At 43.9% G+C, this 17835-nt stretch overlaps 1 protein-coding gene across 1 annotated transcript in view; it reads left to right on the forward strand.

Annotated features, from left to right (window-relative positions):
• The first annotated feature begins 75 nt into the window (after positions 1-75).
• Positions 76-17835, forward strand: part of TENT4B (terminal nucleotidyltransferase 4B) — a 39124-nt gene continuing 21364 nt past the window's right edge. Inside the window, exon 1 of the mRNA XM_066557162.1 lies at positions 76-638. Within this exon, the coding sequence (XP_066413259.1) occupies positions 91-638 (548 nt within the window). The 5' untranslated portion in view covers positions 76-90. The remainder of the gene's footprint in view (positions 639-17835) is intronic.

Genomic DNA, 17835 nt, shown 5'->3' on the forward strand with positions numbered 1-17835 from the left:
GCCATTAGCGCTGGGACCCGCTGACAGGGTCTCGGCGGCGGCGGCCGGCGCGGCGCGGGGAGCGGATCAGCCGGGGTGGGTCCCCGTTTGATGGATCCCCGGATAGCCTGGTTCCAGCCAGAGCAGCTCGGCCCCTCGAACCGCCTGTGGATGCAGATCTGGGAGACCACGCAGGGGGTCCGCAACCTCTACTTCCAGCAGCAGCAGCAGCAGCAGGAGCAGCAGCAGCAACAGCAGCAGCAGCAGCAGCAGCAGAGCGCCCCCGCCGCGGCCGGCCCGGCCTCCCCGCCCGGCATGTACCGCGCCCCCCGCGCCGACCCCCCGCCCGACTTCCTGCCGCTCGAGAGCGCCAACAACCCGCACAGCCGCGGCCACCGCCAGGCCTCGCCGCCCCCGGGGGCCGCCGCCTGGGCCCGGCCCGCGCGGGGGGCGCCGCCCGCCGCCGCCGCCGCCGCCGCCAGCAACAAGAGGAAGCGCGACAACAAGGCCAGCACCTTCGGGCTCAACTACAGCCTGCTGCTGGGCCGCGCCCCCGCCCCGGCCGACGAGCCGGCCGCCCGCGCCCAGCCCGGCCTGGCCGAGCCGCTCTACACCGGCACCCCCTGGAAGAAGAGGAACTACAGCCAGGGAGTCGTGGGGTGAGCGTCCGCGGGGCGGGCCAGGGGGGCGCCGGACCCGACCGCGCTCGGCCTCCGGAGAAGGAGGAGGAGGAGGCGGGGGCCGAGGTCCTTCCCCGCCCCGGGGCCGCACGCCGAGGCCGGGCAGCGGCCGCCGAGGGGCCGCTGGGCCGCGGCACCTGGGGCGCGGCGCGGGCCCGGCGGGTGGCGCAGGGAGCCGGGCCGGGTCCGCGGGGTTGGGCAGGGGCGGCGGGCGGTGGGTGCCGGGCCGGTGCCGCCCGGCCGTGGTGACAGCTACGCCCCGCCGGTGCTCGAGCGGCCTGTGCGGGGCAGCCCCTGCGCCGAGCGTCCCGCCGGGGCGGCGGCTCCGCGGGGCCGGGGCCACACGCGTGCGGCGGCGGTGCCCGTGTGCATGCTGATGGGGCGGGCACGCCTATCCGCAGGGACCGGGGCCCCGCCGGCCCTCCGCTGTCACCACCCGTGCACGTGTTACACGCTGCCGGCCGGTGCCGCCGGGCTCCTCGGACACGTCGTTCCGCTGTCAGCGCCGCTTCGCGCTCTGCTCGGCGTTGTCGCTGCTGTAGCGCCGGGTGCTGCCCTCGCTGTTCACGCACGTGCGGCTGGCACAGGCACAGGGCGGGGGACAGGCACAGGGCTGGGGCACAGGGCCGGGGCAGGCACAGGGCGGGGGACAGGCACAGGGCCGTGGGACAGGCACAGGGCCGGGGTACAGGCACAGGGCCGGGGCACAGGCACAGGGCCGGGGTACAGGCGCAGGGCTGGGGCACAGGCACAGGGCCGGGGGACAGGCACAGGGCCGGGGACAGGCACAGGGCCGGGGCACAGGCACAGGGCCGGGGCACAGGCACAGGGCCGGGGTACAGGCGCAGGGCTGGGGCACAGGCACAGGGCCGGGGGACAGGCACAGGGCCGGGGACAGGCACAGGGCCGGGGCACAGGCACAGGGCCGGGGCACAGGCACAGGGCCGGGGTACAGGCGCAGGGCTGGGGCACAGGCACAGGGCCGGGGGACAGGCACAGGGCCGGGGACAGGCACAGGGCCGGGGCACAGGCACAGGGCTGGGGCAGGCACAGGGCCGGGGGACAGGCACAGGGCCGGGGACAGGCACAGGGCCGGGGCACAGGCACAGGGCTGGGGCAGGCACAGGGCCGGGGGACAGGCACAGGGCCGGGGACAGGCACAGGGCCGGGGTACAAGAACAGGGCTGGGGCACAGGGCCGGGGTACAGGCACAGGGCTGGGGACAGGCACAGGGCCGGGGACAGGCACAGGGCCGGCCTGCCTGCCCTCTGCAGCGCTGTCAAGCTCACCTCGAGCCCTTTGTGCTGCCTGCAGAACAAATGCGTGGTAGGGACTAGAACTTAAAAAAACAATAATCATCTGCTGGTGTCAAAATAAAGCGCACAGACAGGGCAGTTTCCCGGGGAGCGTGTTTTCTGAGACCTGACTGAGAAGGTCTGCATGCAGGCAGGCACCTGCTCTCAGAAATAAACTTCCATGCGTGTATAGTGTGCAGTGGTTTTTCTTGTGGGGTTATTAATGTTTGTCATGGATCTCTGGCTATGGAATGCATATGCTGATCTGAATATTTTGTCATTAGTGTTTTTGTGTTAGCTTAGGTCTCATCAGTGGGCATTGCATGATGAGCCCATGGAGACGGAGGGCAGGCAATCACCTATCTTCTGTTTACCTGAAAACTGGTTTGAGCCCTCCCCTTTTTTTGAACACAGTGATGGCTTTTGATATGGGCGATGCCCTGGATAAAGGCCATTCGGTAACATCTGTGGATTTTTTTTTTTTTTTTGTAAAGTTCACGCTTTTCAAAACATAACCTTTGCCTTGAACCCTTCAGGGTCTAGATGACAGAGGTGTATGGTAAGAGTTGAAGGCCTGGCAGAGCTCACTTTAGAAATCAGTAGTGATTTAGTTGCATGAGTTTTTGTGTGCTCAGCTTGTACCTAAGGGTCCTTCAGTCCCCTCACACAGGAAAGCCACAGCCTCTTTGCCTACTGAAATTGCTGTTCTGTGAGATTTGTCAAAATGGCTATTCAAATTTGCTGATCATTTTGGAAGACTAGTTATTACCAGCTCTAGCTACCTGTTTCCTTACCAGCTCCTGTGTTACCTTTACTGCTGGGCTTACAATAATTCGTAAAATGACACGGCAGAAGTGTACTATTTTAAGTGTTTTAGTCACTGTACCTTGGAACATTCTGCAAATTTCTTCACACAACTTAAAAGTAACGTGTGTAGAACATACTAAGTACTGAATTTTTTTAAGTTAGTTTTTGGACTCTGGTTGTATTCTGCCTTGTAACTTATTTACTTGGAGGCTGCGGAACATTTTTAGAAGTGCTTTGCTCTCTCTCTGTCTTGTAAATTTGTAAATTTTTTTCTGTATTGAAGATATAGGGTGGAAAAGGGTAAGTTTCAACAAGAGAGTAATTGTAATAATGGGGTGAAAAAAGAGTGAGCTTCAGCAAGAGATTAATAACAATAATAACAACTTTGCCAAAGTATTCAAAGTGTTGCTAGAGTTAAATTTTGGTGGAATCAGTTTCAAACTCCAAGTGGTAGGCCCTTGTGGAGTTTTTTTTTAACAGTATCAAGACATACTCAGGTATCTTAGTCTGCATGCGTATTGACTGTCTAGTTTGTGGCATATATTTACATGATCCTGAGCTTCTGTTTCAGCTATTTCCTTTATTCGAAGCAGAGCAAGGTCTCTCAAAGAGTGTCTCTCAAATACACCCCTACACTACTTTTCCTAAATTACTGAAGTTTTCTTTTTAAAAAGCTACAACAAGTTTTAGAGGCTGTTGGCTAGCACTCTCGAATGAAAAATTGTGGAAATAATTGTTAAAAGGAGCAGAAGCTTCCTAGGAAAGCCTAGACAATGCCTAGGTCTGTGAAGGTTGCAGTGTGACTGGCTGCTGGCAGGGCTGGGTGAAGCCTCCTGGACCTGAGGTGCTGCCTTCTCTCCCCACTGCAAGCTTCTCTTTAACAACTGTCTGTTCTCTGTCTGCATCTTGAGGCACTGGGCAGTAAGCATGGATAGAGAGGTTTGTAACCTAGAAAATGAGGTTGTTGCTAAAGTAAATATTTTAAATTCATTGTTTTCAATATAAATTTCCAAAATTGTGTTGTAGCAGTTAATGGGAAAAAAAGATACTGGCATTACTATGTTAGCATTACTTCTATGTTAACAGGTATCTTTTTCTTCCCTGATTGTTATTATGCAAATTGTGAGAAAGTAGTAATGGCTCTCAGTGCTTTTCCCTCTGTATCATCCTGTAATTTTGTTAAATTGATCACTTCAAACTTTGACTCTTTGGAATACAACAGAATTGTGGAACAGTCCCACCTTCATGAAGATGAGACCAGATTTGCTGGCAAACACAGTTGAAAGCTGACATGTGGCATTCGCATTTCTAGTGCAAGGATGTCACTTGTTGTATATGGCTGTGCAATTTTATTGATCAGCTGTCTGGAAAACCAGTCCAATAATTTTTGGCAAGTTGAACAGATTTTGTAAACACATAACAGTATGCAACTAGCTGTCTAAAGATTTAGGTAAGGTAAACGTTGGAATAGAGATTTTTGTTAGAAGCTAAGTAGCTGTTCAGTTAAATCTTGATTTTTTTCTGCCAGGTTTGAGAAATACACTCTCTTAGTTAAGGCTATGTACACATATAAAGAGATAGTCAAAGAATTAAAAAATAGCCCACAACAGTATTGGGTTTGGTTTCAAGATGATAGATTTTTTCTGAAGTATGCACAATATTCCTAACATTTTCCTGTGCTGAAATACATTCAATACAAGGGAGTTTTTGCTCTCTTGGAGTTAATGGTGCTGTTGTGTACATTGTATTCTGGCTTATCTTTAATGTTTTTCCTTAGTCTAAGTTCTCAGACTTGCAGTTCTATTAATAATGCAGGTGTTTGCATGACAGGTACTCTACTGTGTTGTGGCATTCTTAACATGGTGATTTGTGAAATATCACTGTAAATCAGTTGTGTAGTGCTGCCTGCAGGTTGCTTTGCACTAGTCAGAGTCAGCTTCCATGTCTCCCATCCTCTGGGGACTGTCATCAGACAGCAGTTCTGAAAAGAACAGATAATGCAGAATATGAATGAAAAGTTTCACAGCATGAGAATGATGTTACTATTAGCTTAATACATACCTTTAAAGAGTTAAATTGTGTTTGCCTTGGCAGGGTAGTTAGTAGCAAAACTCAGGGATGTAGGAAGATGTGTGGGTTGGGGGTTTTGGACAGGATTCTCTGTGTGTGTGTGTGTGTGTGTGTGTGTATCCCAAGGGCAGCAGTAAATAATGTTAGTAGTGTCACAATTAGAAAGAAAAAGTATTTGGGATGTGAAATGTCTATTTTACAGCTTTTACCATGTTTAGATTGAGCCTGGCTAAAATGTGAGAAAAGAACTGCTGAAACAAGAAGCCTTAAGTGCAACAAAACCCAAAAATAAAGACCTGCACTTAAGTTTGGCCTATTTATTGTAGGTTTCTGTGATTCTTGTGCCAAAGGAAAGAGCCCAATGCTACACAGTTCCCAGGAAGGAGATGTGGATTTGGGACTCTGTAGGGAGCTGTTTTCACAGTAATCTGCAGCTGAAGGCAAGAGCTCAGTTAATGTGTGAGTTTAAGGAGATAAATTTGTGATGTGTACTGCTGAGAAGAAACATTGATTAGATAGAAAACTGCATTTTGAAATACTGAATGCACTTTTTGAAGTAGTGATGGAAACTTTGCCATGAAAGGGAGAGAATCCTGTGACCCCCACAGGAGGGGGTTGCACACACACATGCGCACACTCCCACGCTGCTGAAGTGGTTGGCACAGACTTGAGCACACTTCTGCTTGTTTAATGTAAGGGTTCTCAGCATGTTACCCAGGATTGCAGAGAGTACCATGAAATAAAACCATAACTACTTTAGGGAAGAAAATAGCTTAAAGCCATAAGTCTTTGCTACAGAAATTCCATTATGAGTTTTTCATATGAAGTTTGCCAGCTTCTCAGATCTTTTAGTCTCATTTTTGAAAGAAGCCAAGTGCATTAAGGCAAACACAAACCCATTGTCCCACGTGTGAGCTGACCAGAGGACATGGAGGCACGTTAAGGCAGCTGTCTGCCTGTGATAACTTACCCTACATGTCCCTGGCTCTGTTTGCTCAGGCCCTTGCATGGTATCAGCCTTGGGAGCATGATTTCCATGTGGGCTGGAGCACAGACAGAAAGGGCTGAGGGTGATGTGAGCAGAACAAGTCTGTGAACCTCTAGCAAAATATAAAACAAACTGGAATGCCTGACTTGGGGGAAATCTAATAATTTGTGTGGGTTTTCATCATATACTCTTAAGTGCTTAAATCAAATGCAGGGTTGTTGCCTGATTTACTGTTACATTATTTGACACAAAAGCTTAATGTAGGTGAAACAAACAAGCAAACAGACTTCTGGTGAAACAGCAAGGTGCATGCTGTTAGAATAACAGTAATTCTGTTTGAATAGTTGCACGTGTTTTGGATTTGGTGAACTCATGTACATTAAAACATAGGCTGCCCTGCGAACATCACATGTAAAAAGGAGTTATTTGGAAAAATCCATAGTCACTGCTTGCTTCCTGAGAGAGCCTGGTGGAGCAGCACTCAGTGCTGTCTCCGTGGCTGCTGTGAGGTGCAAGTGCAGGGATGTGACTGGAGTGCAGATCCTTTCTTGTACCCGCCTGATGAGAGCCACTGTCACTCTCTGTCTCGTCCTGAGTCGTGCCACAGCACCCTCCTGGCAGTATCCTTGTGACAGCTTGTGCAGCTCTTGGAGGCAGTCAGCTGTGCTTTATGGAAGTGAAACTGGATATTTCCCACAGCCTCCTGTAGTAAGAAATGACTTCTTTTGGAGGGGCTGGGAGAGAAAAACAGGTTTACTAGGGATGAAGATGTGGACTGAAGGCAGTTTGATGAAACCTTTTGAGAAATGTATGGTGAATATTATATAACAGTATTACTTGAGGTTGCAGGATTTTGGAATAGAGCCAACATTTTGGTGTGTTTTGTTTAAACAGTTTAAGGAGGACTTCAGAGGCTGCTGATTTCTGCATGTGCAAGGGAACAGCATGTGGATGTATTCTTGTGAACTGTTCTGTTTTCTCCAATTCATATCTTCTGTTTGGGACTTGGATACCTATTTACCTTGGAGTGGCTATATAAGGAACACAAGTTTGGCAGACTTTTTTTTGGTAGATGGGGATGTCTATATTAAGTAATAGGAAGAGTGTGTCATTCCCTCTTGTGTGCTTGCTGATTCCCAAGAGCTGCTGTGTGTTTTATGCAGCAGTATGCATTGAAGAAGGAGGAGCTGTTCACCCTGAATCTTTATTAGTGTCATATCAAACCATGTTGGGGTTGTAGCTCTTACTTTTTAATTGTCAAACTGTTAGCATAAGGTCAGTTTTAGGAAGGCTGGTATCACGTTGTCAGTCCCAGGAAAGACAGATAAATGGAGACCTGTATCATGAGAGCACATTATTGCTTTTCTCTCCTCTTCAATTTTTTTTCTGCTCTCTCCATATTATACGATGTTCCTCTCCGTTTCTAATAATTTATTTAAAATTAGAATGTTAAGTCTGTTTATCGCTTTAGGGATTCACTTTAAATGTGGTTTTCAGAAGCTGTGTGCATAACTTTGCTATTAAAATGATAAAATAGACTAAAATAGGAGTATTTAATATTTCTTTTTATTGATCTCATCATGTGGGGATTCTGAATACATCTTTCAATATGATCTATGTGCTCCCAAAATCATGCATATGCTAAAATTTCAGAGATGACGGTTCCTTTAAAGCTTTTTGTTTATGTTGTATGTGATGTAAAACAGTGGTTCCTGTTCTCTCCTTGCTGGATGTTGGAACTGGCAGCAGGAGCAGAATGCAGCCTAGAGCCAGCTTAGGTGTTGTGTTGAGGGAGGGAGTTGTGCTGGTAGTGATAGAGCAACACAACCAGTGCAAATCTTGCATAATACATAAGATTTGCATATAAGCAAATAAATGCTATTGCTGTTCTTAGTGGGCAGTTGGAATGCTAATTCATTATTTGAACATGCTGGGAATTCTTAAATTATGAGTGTTTCTCTTTTTGAATTATCTTTTTGGACAAAGTACTAAAGAGTGCTCAAAATGTCATGAGTATTTGAGTATGGCTTTCTGTGCCTTTGCCTAGAAATGGGGGCTAAAGGAAATATTTCTAAAACCAAGAAAAAGAGAGGAAAACTGCTGAAGTCGATATGAGCTGCAGATGTTTTTCCTAGGCTGCAAATAGCTATAGCAGGAGCAGTTTGAACTTTAATAATTTTGTAACTTTAAGCAATAAATAAGAGCAGAAATTTTTTTCCGGCAATACTATGAACTTAAGATATCAAAACAGGAGACAGACATGAATTAAGGGAACAGAACTTTTGTTTGTAGGTTTGTACAAAACTCTCTCCTACACATCACTAGAGCCAGTATAAATCTTCCCAGTAACTTTGTATTGGTGATCCTGGTGTATTCTATCATAGTCATGCAGTCAAGGTGTCAGTATTGCTGCATTCAGTACAGGTCTTCTGATCCTGCCTGTCCCTGATGGCTGTCTTCCTGACCCTTAAAGCTGTGTCACAAAATCTGTGAGGCCCTGAGCCACACAGATCGTGTCCCTTGGGGCTGCCAAGCTCTCAGGGTGGGTCATGGGTGGGAGGGCAGCCCTGGCACAGCAGCTCAGAGTGAGGGTGAGCTGCTGCCTCACTGAGGCTGGGCTTGTCTTGTGCTGGGATGCAACAGCATTTGTTGATTTTCTTCCTCCTGTAGTAACAATTAAGATTATTTGGCAGCCCTCACTCCAGATCAGCCTCTTTGACAGTCTCATAACATCCTCCATGGTATGACACCTCCCTCTGACTTACTCAAAAGTGATGTTCAGTGAAAGAGGCACAGTGTTGCAACAATGCCTTGAGAAGGCTTTATGGTGTGCTATTTTGCATCACCATACTGTATTGCATACAATGTGCAATTTTTTGTTTTGCATTGCATTTTTTAGGATTTTTACTGGACAGCAATGGTAGCAGAGACATAAAATCAAAGTCAATGTTTGTGCACCTCCACTCTTCTGTCGTGTCAGTGTGGTCTCTTATTGGAGAAGTAGCCAACACTGTATTGAAGATGTGTTGAAGATGTTAAGACAGCATGGAGGAAATAGTATTGTGATTCTGCAAGTAATAAATATAACAAGGGACAAATTCAAATATTAAAAACCTCTAAAACTTCTAAATCAGGGAAACGAGGGAAACTATGATAAGTGAGAGGTGTATAGGTGAGTAACAGCAACATTGGCTCATCACCTTCCCTCAGTGTAGATTCACTTTCAGTTACATTTAAGTACACCCATTGAAAGTGTCATATGATTTCTTACAATTACTTTGTTTATGGATGCAGCAATACCTGAAAGAACTTGCACTAACCTGTCACAAATATTAAGTATAGATAAGCCTTTCTTTGAATGTCTTCTAAAATACAGCATGCAGCAATGTTGTGCTGTAGTTTGAGTGATGACTAAGGTGATGATCTTTCTGTTTGAGTCACGGTGTATGGTCTCAAGACAGGGAGTCCTTAATCAAAGCTTGTTGACCCTGCCTGACCTCTTGATGCTGTGTTTAAGCTAGACTGAGGAAGTGTGATAACTTACTTTCTTAAGCTTTCTTAATTCTCACTGTTAATTTTAGAGCTGTTCACTTCCTATGTTACTTTAGGAACAGCTATCTTTTCCTGTGTGCCTCAAAAAGCAAGTGGTTTTTGTTCTGGTTTTGAGGGATTTTTTGTTTGTTTCATTTCAACAGGGTTGTTATAAAAAGTATACTTCTTTCTATGCATTTGCATTCCTCCCCCTTATCCCTCAGTAAGATTTTGGCTTTAATCTAAAGTATGCATATCATTTCTGTAAGTGGTGTGAATGACTTGTGCCTTGCATCTGGCTTTATCTCTTATGTATTCAGAGGCACTCCTGGTTGGCAAGCTTTCCACAGTTGCCAGTTAAAGTCTTGAGTTAAACATAGTGTGGTGAAGGAACTGTCTTGATCTGAATAATGGTCATGATTGCACATCACAGTCTTAGGTCGCAGTACTGAGTCAGGCTGAAAAAATTAGGTCCTAAGGTTAATTTTATTTAATTTTTGCTTTGTTCTGTCGCCCTCTCCAGCTGGGTGATTCAACTCATATGTTTGAGGATCTTCTATATACTCAGCCTTCTGGTTGTGCTTCAGCCTCAGTATCTTACACTCATTCATCCATGGGGAATGACTACTGTAGTAGTCATACTTGGCAGGTACTCACATGAGAAAATTTTCATGTTGATTTTTGCCCTGAAGAACTAGTTTGTTATTGAGTTAAGCAGCTTCTTTACATGTACCTCTGCTTCCAGCATCAGGTGGAAGTTTGCCTCATCAAGCTGTTAGATTACTTCTTATGGGATAGTTTTTGAGATGAGGCAGAAAGGACAGTACAGTCCTGCTTCTTTTGCTTTCTTGTAATTACTTTGTACATAATGTGCATTGTTTTCTATCTGAATTTTACCTAACCAGTGATCTTCTGAAGCTGCTGTTGTTACAACCTGGACAAAGGTGACAGGGCACATACAGTTGGTAAAAGATAAAGTTTCAATGCCAGTAAGTAACAGTGTCAGCTCCTGGCATAGAAGTACCCAGGAGTAAAGAAGAGAATAACTGTATTAACAAACTTCCTCCCTTGTTTTTTGTGCAGTGTGGTATTTGCCTGTAGGCAGCGAGTCACTGAACATTATATGCTGTAATAGTTCACTTCAGCCTTTGCTGCTCTGAAGCAAAGCTGCTGCAGGCATGCTGAAACATGCTCTTTCAGTTGCTATTGATTCTGCTCTTTGTGGAGCTCACAGCGACCCTCTTATACCTCTCTTACAACTGGTCACTGCTGCATCTTCTACTCATTTTTTGGGTACACAGGAGACTTCTACATAATCTTCAAATTATTTTTAGAGACTGTTTTGATCAAGTGAGTTGGATGAATCTTGAGGGTGTTTCTGAGAGCTCTGCACAGCCTTTCACTCTATATTTGCTACTTCTATTGGAAGTGCACAAATGGAAGTGCATTTGCTACTTCTTTTGTTCTGTGCACAAATGTGTCAATGCACATGTGGATGGCGTGAGCAGGTGTGCCAAGTGAGGGATGCCCCATCCTGGAGGGAGTTCCAGTAGTCACCTTTGTGATACTAGGTCTGAGTCAGACCATTAGAAGTCCCCCTTTTTCCATCATGTGCTGATTCTTCCGTCTTCATGTCCAAGCAAAACCCAGCATTTGAGGTAGCTGTGTGAAATCTTTACTAAGTCATCTTTCAGTATGGATTGCTCTTTTAACATTTTGGATTCATGGGGAGTATTCCAGTGCAGTATTTTCTAGTATTTTCCTCTCTACTAAACTACTTCTTGGTAGTTTTCTGACAGATATACTAGGTGAAGCTTCAGGGGAAATTTAGAAGATAAAACCCCATGATTTGATCGTCAGGGTTAGTCAGGGACCAACTTCTCCAGGTACTTGCAAAGATGAGATCTGTCACCTATGTTAGAAGAAGCATTTTTTGCAGTTCATGACATGGAAGCTCTTAAGCATGCATGTTTATCACTGGGCTGATGGAGGTGATGTGGGAAACATTTTTCTGTGATCTGCTTAGGTAGTGTCCTTTTTTGCTTGTTATTGTTTGTAGCTTTCTATCCTGTGACAATAAGGAGAGCAAATGGAGGCTGTTGACTGCAAAATACTTTGCAATGTTACTGCTCCCAGCTCAGGGTGTTTCTGGTACCTGTGCATCCTGCCTTGCAGATAAGAGTATCTGAGGACAGGAGAACAAATCAGAATATGAACATTTTCTAATTTTAAGGGAGCATGCTCCCTCCTTTAAGGGAGCATAATACTACATCATGAATCCCAAAATGAGTACTGCATTGTTTAATTTGAACATAGTTCACTGTGCACACCCCTACTGTAAAGATAACAATTCATCAAAATGAAAAGTTACCTGAAATGTTCCTTGCACCTTTGCCAGAGTGGATGTGATTGTTCCTTCCCTTTAAAGTGCACCCACTGCAGTGGCTTTTAAGCATTTAGAAGTGAGAGGGGGAGCTACATCTGTGATTTTAATTTTGCCTGACTATGACAGCAGGGCATCTAAGCTTGTATTAGTACTGTAGGAGAGTGTCACCAAAGTAACAAGTAATAAATGGGTGATAAACTTGTTTCAAAACAGGTAACTTGGGGTCATTCTTCATTTTGCTCAGGGAATAGAAATTTAACCTACAAACTCAACCTTATGGTTTAAATTGTAATTGTAATAATAGCTTTAGATATTTTCATAAGAAGTTTTGAACACTTTTGATATAGGAAATGTAGCAAAGTAATTTGGAGCTCAGTTTTGTATTCCTTGAATGTTCCAAAATGCGGTGCAAAAATCCCTTCTCTTAAAAAAAAACAACCCTAAAAAAACCCCACTGTCCAAAAGACTGTGAATATAAGAAGATGCTGGAAAGGCTTAGGAATCTGCATTGACTTTCCAGATGGCATACTGGCACTTCAGATTTAATTTGAAAATGTTCTTATTCTGGAGCTGTAAAGTTATTAATGAACTGCAACTGTGCCTAGTTATTGGACTTAATATTTTTATATTAAATTATTATTTTCAGTTTGATCCCACATTCCTGAAGGAGAGATGTTGAGAGTTTGATTCTGTTCTTGGTTCCCCTGCCTACTGAGCAGTTCCAGAGCAGGTTTGCTGCACAGATGGACGTGCAGAGGGTTTCTGGAGCGAGCGGGGCGCACGCAGGGTGCGGAACTGATCTGTGCGGCCAAGTGAGGGTGGGAGCCCCGACCCCAAACTGCCTTTTGTCTTGGCTTCCAGGTGAGCAGGGTAAGCCTGGCAGCGTGGTAGGGTCCCTTCCTTCTTAGGGACTGCTGTGGCCTTGTTTGGAGTAGACATCTGAGAGTGAAAATCTACTCTGATGGAAGGAGACAGGAGTTAATAATTACACTGCTCTCCATTCTTTCATTTAACTAATCTTTCAAGTCAAATAATTTATCAAGTCATAAACAAGAATATTTGCCAGGCAGAACCCAGTGTGTGTGTGTGGAAGTAGAGTTTTCTCCACTCTGTTCTATGTGAGAAAACCCTGTGCAAGGCTTGCCAAGCTTCCTGTTGGGTGACCTGCCAAGCTTCCTGTTGGGTGCACATGGTGGCAAAGGTCTGCTGCAGGCTTTTTGCTCCCATCAGAGTTTTCAGGTGGAGGTTTTTTCCAAGCCTGTTATCCTCCAGCAGTACTCATCAGTCTGCTGGGAGTGTGTTAGTCTCACCTCTGCCCAGATAGCATGTCGTGCTAGTTATCAGAAGGTCACAGATTGTTTGTTTATGTGATAATATTTACTACACTAACAAAATAGAAGCAATATACTAGAGCTCTATAAAGATCTGTGCTACCTGGCTTTACGGAGACAGACAGAAAGGCAGATTACATGACCTGCTGTTTCCTTCTGGTTTGGTTTAATGGTAACACCACTGGTATGATTTGCAGAACTGATGTAATAGACCTTTATTTGTTTTAAAACTCCTGATCATATCTGTTGTGCTGGTTCAGAGGGGGTCAGAACTATCTGTGTGTTACAGTAATTTAGTAGTTGTAGCTTTTGTTACAGCTCTAACACAAACCCAAATGTTTCTGTTTTACTGGGAAAGGTTAACTAATTAACATTAATTTAACTACTGTTGATACTACTTTTACTTGTTAGCTCTTGTTTTAAAGCGAACTTATAAACTGTTGTTTGGTCTTTCTGAGTGCTTTTTTAAGCAAAGGGAATTGACAGGCTGAGGAAATCCTAATTCCCCACTGTAGAAAAAAGTTACCTTCAACTTCTCTGTGGTTTTGAATGTTTAGGAATTTACCTGAAGCTGTAATTTCAGAATATACAAAGTGCATGCTAATAGTTGCACTTTAGGGCTTTGAAAAAATATATATCTGTATTTTAAATGATGAGTTTGCAAACTGCATAGTCTGTATGTGCAGCTGTTCCAGCAGACTAACACTGTTTTGCAAGTAAGCAAAAGAAAAACCATGTGGCTGTATTTTATAGGAGATGTTAGAATTACTGGTGTGTTTCAAGATAATTAGATATTACTAGAGTTGAACTCTTTGTCATTATGAAATAAATCAGCTTCTTCCCATTGCTGCTCTTCCCACTGTTTTTCCTGCACAAAACCTTTTTCTCCTGCTCATCCTTTTGTTTTGTAAGGACTTTTTCTTTCAGATCAGTTGAGGTAACAGTTCCTCTTTTTTTTTTTCTTCACTCCTCTGTTAGCAAAATGCATCTTCCATCACCTGAGGGAAGAGAAGCAACAGACTCTCACAGCACTTGCTTACAGAGATGGGAAGGAGGGATGATATGGAGATACTTTCCAGGGAAGAAATAGAAGGTTATTTCCACACATGCAGTGATTCAGCTAGATTGTTTTTATGTACAGTGTGATTGAAAAAAAAAAAAAAAGCAGTGGGAAGTAAGGGTATTTCTCAAAACAGTCTTTCCAGTTGGCATTTGATGTCTTTGCTGGAAATGCTGCAAAAAATAAAGAGCAAGACTGAGAATGCATATGGCAAGGATTTAAAAGCCAGTGGATTAGTTGCCGAGTTACACTTCAAATCATTTAGTGGTAGGACTAATTCAAGCATCTGATTTATAATTAAAGTTCAGTAGGATTTTTCCCCCTCTTGAAAGACAGATTTCTGTAGGAAGAATTCTAGTACATCCAAGTGTACTTTAGGAAGGCAAAGCACACAATAAACTTTATAAACAGACAAAAAATGCTCACTTTTACCTTGGTAGGAAAAGAGTCTATTACATTACTTCTGACTAAAGAATATGCTTGGGAATTTTAGGTAGAAGTAGCTCAAATCAGTTTAAAGAAGAGAACACTCATGCTGATTGAAACAAAGGGGCTATAAAATAAAGAAAAAACTGGAAAGATAGAGATACCAGTCTAAATAATTAAAAAGAACTGTCCACATTTCTTCTTAGTCCAGGATTTTTATGTCTCTACTACACCACACTGTTTCCATAAAGCAGTGCTATTTTAGTGTCTTTTATGATGCAGTTAAACCCATAAGTTAATGTAAAATACAGAACATAGGTAAAAAACCCCATTAATTTGAGGGATTTAGGGGCAGTGAGTGTTGATTGGAGGAAGAAATAGGCTTTCAAGTATTTGCTCAGTATAGAAAGTGTAGGTCTTGTAGTGTAAATTTAGTGACTTTTTTTCCCACAGCATTTGAAGAAACATGCATAATCAGTCCACCATAATTGGTGGAAGTGAACAGACTATCTCCATGTTTTCAAAACTCAGTATCAGCATGATCAGATTAATCCCAAAAGACTTTAGTCCTGGAAATAAGATCAGGGTTCCTCAGTCATTTACACATTTGTGGAAATTTTGCTCTCCCTTGGTCCTAAAAGGCAATTCTTTGAATTTCACAGCAGATAACAAATGTTAGTTAGAAAGGGCAAGCTGGTTTTGGGTAAACCCTGAAAGCTACCAGAGGTGGTTGCCAGAGGTGTTTTTTTGGGTGTAGCTGTGCCCTTTGAAGTTCTGCTTGCATCTTTCCACCCTTTGCCATCTTGGGGGGCTCAGGGGGCTCAGACTCCTCCCTGGGCTCCCCACAGCTCTGAGAAGTGGCTGCTTTACCTGAACTGATAATGGTAGTGGGATTGAGCTTGGTTAACTTTGCCTGGCTGGATTAGGTTGGTTTGTGTGATCCTGTTATAACAGACCCTGTGTCTGGGAATCCAGGCACTGGTAACAAACACCTGGGCTACAGTGGACAGGGACAGATACAAACCTCATTTGCCTACCTGTCTGCAAAGGGAAATTCTCCATTTGCACCTTAGAAACTGTTTATACAGTGGATATCCTGATGTTTAGTGATGTTTAGCAATCTTATGGCAGTGGAATACCTGTTTTTCTGTTGCATGTCTGTTTTTAGGTAAACTGTGAAAAGATGGTCTGTGAAGCTGTAATTCAAATGGGAGAACTGAAGAAAAAAATGTGTGATATCAAAAACCTAGCTCCTTAAGCTTTCTTGGTTTTGTCAAGTTGCTATTATGGACATGTTTTGGGATGTTTGATTTTAAAGCTCCTGTAGGGCATATGTGTCTCAAAATATGATTACTGTGTGACCTATAATATATTGATATGGTTCAGTAACTAAGGATATAAAACTTGATAGTCAAAGTCTCTGAGGCTTTTGAAAATTGTTTCCTTTATTATGCATAATTTTATTTTCTTATGAGGACTGATGTGTCAGTCACCATGAAACTTAAATGCCTATTAAATCACCTGCAAATGCAGTTAAGTGGTTTTTTTTCAGTAGCTTAAGCCAGCAAATATTAAAAGGATTTGTCTGCTCTGGAGGCCCAGGTGGTAGGGAAAGGACCTCACCAGATGCTTCATATTTACGTTCCCTTCAGGACTCTCATGTTTGGTTTTGCCTGAGTTTGTAGGTGGGAAAATAATTTGTGATCTTTACAGTGTCTGCTGTTGTTCCTACTTCATTATTCAGTACATGTAGATGTAATAGTAATCTAGAAAATATTTTATTAAGCTTGTGGAAAAGCAGCGTTAAAATTGAAGGTTAATTTAGGAAGGTGTTGAATTCCCTAATATAATTGTGAGGGACAGAGTGAGGATTTGGCTTTCTCTGTTTTTATCTTAATACAATTGTTGTTCAAAACTATTTCAGAAGCAAGTAGGTCATGAATAGTAAGGGGTAAAGCTTTGTTTAGTTCATGAAACTTACAAAGTTTTGGCAGAATTTACCATGTTTTTCTTAGTAAAATTCCTTTGGAGGCTTCAAACTGAAGTTATTCTCTCTCCTGTGCAATGCTGTGGGAGTGCAGGGATGGATGCAGTTTGGATTCTTAAGTATTGATGCTTTCAGTGGCTAGAATACCTCAAGTTCCTCCTTCACATTCTTCTCCAAAGACAATTATAATCCTGAAATACTACAGTATTTCTCCTTGTTTCCTTCAATTTTTAAATTTTAAATGATAGGGGCAATTAAACACTGTCTTTTAGGAATTACTTATCCAAAGAAAACTCAGATACAAAAGACCCATTCAGTGCTGCAGGACTATGTTGCAAATATCCTTTAAAGTTAAAAGCATAGAGTTTGGGAAGATGGAATTCACCTGTGTGTTCATTGCTTGCTTCAGCCCACCATCCATGGAATTTCTAAATAATTTAGATTTTCATCATTCTGCAAATGAAACTTTCTTCAGAAAACCTGACAAAACCAAACAATAGTGCATGAGCACTAGATGATTTCTTTGAGTGTAGTTGATATCCACTGTTTTAAATTATCTTCAGTGATGTTGCAAATAGCCTTTTGTGTGCAAAGGAACATATAAGCCCAAGGCAGAGAAGCTCTTTGGGATGGATGAGCAGAATTTTGAACAGTTGGAGCAGAAGCCATGGGTAACGCCCTGATGAGAGAAATTAGAACATGCATGCCTGCGTAATTTCTCCTGTGAAATGAAGAATAAAGAAGAGCCAGAGGAGAGTGGAAGTATAGCACAATTCCAGAATGTCTGGAACAGGAATTTTTTAAAATAAAACCAATTATTCTGGTTAGTATAATACAGCGTGTTGAGACACAAAACAACACTTCACTGCTATCCTGTGATGAAGCAAAACAGGTCAGAATGATCTTCACCTCGCTGACTGCTCTGCTTTAGCAGGGCTGGGCTCTGCTGCTCAGCTGCTTGGGACAGTGGGGGCTGAGGGAATGGTCTCACTCAGCCACTGGTGTGGCTTTCAAGCCCTGGGCACTGGTTCAGTCTGGCTGGCTTCCTCCGAGCTGCCAAAATCTGTGAGGACAGTGGGCTGCTCATTTATTCTGCATCCAGATCGGAGTGCAGAGAAGTGACACTTGTATATCTCCAGTTGTGCTTCATAGTGTGATGTCCCTCCCAGAGTCACTTTGGTTCCAGTTCTGGATTTGCAGCAGGAGAGTTGTGCTGGTTTAGGTGTCAGGTAGCTGAAGTGCACAGCTAGGCCATACACATGTATGTGCTAGGCCACATTATCTGTGTGCTCTGC

This window comes from Molothrus aeneus, chromosome 11 (assembly GCF_037042795.1).
Source record: "Molothrus aeneus isolate 106 chromosome 11, BPBGC_Maene_1.0, whole genome shotgun sequence".
NCBI classification, from domain to species: domain Eukaryota; kingdom Metazoa; phylum Chordata; class Aves; order Passeriformes; family Icteridae; genus Molothrus; species Molothrus aeneus.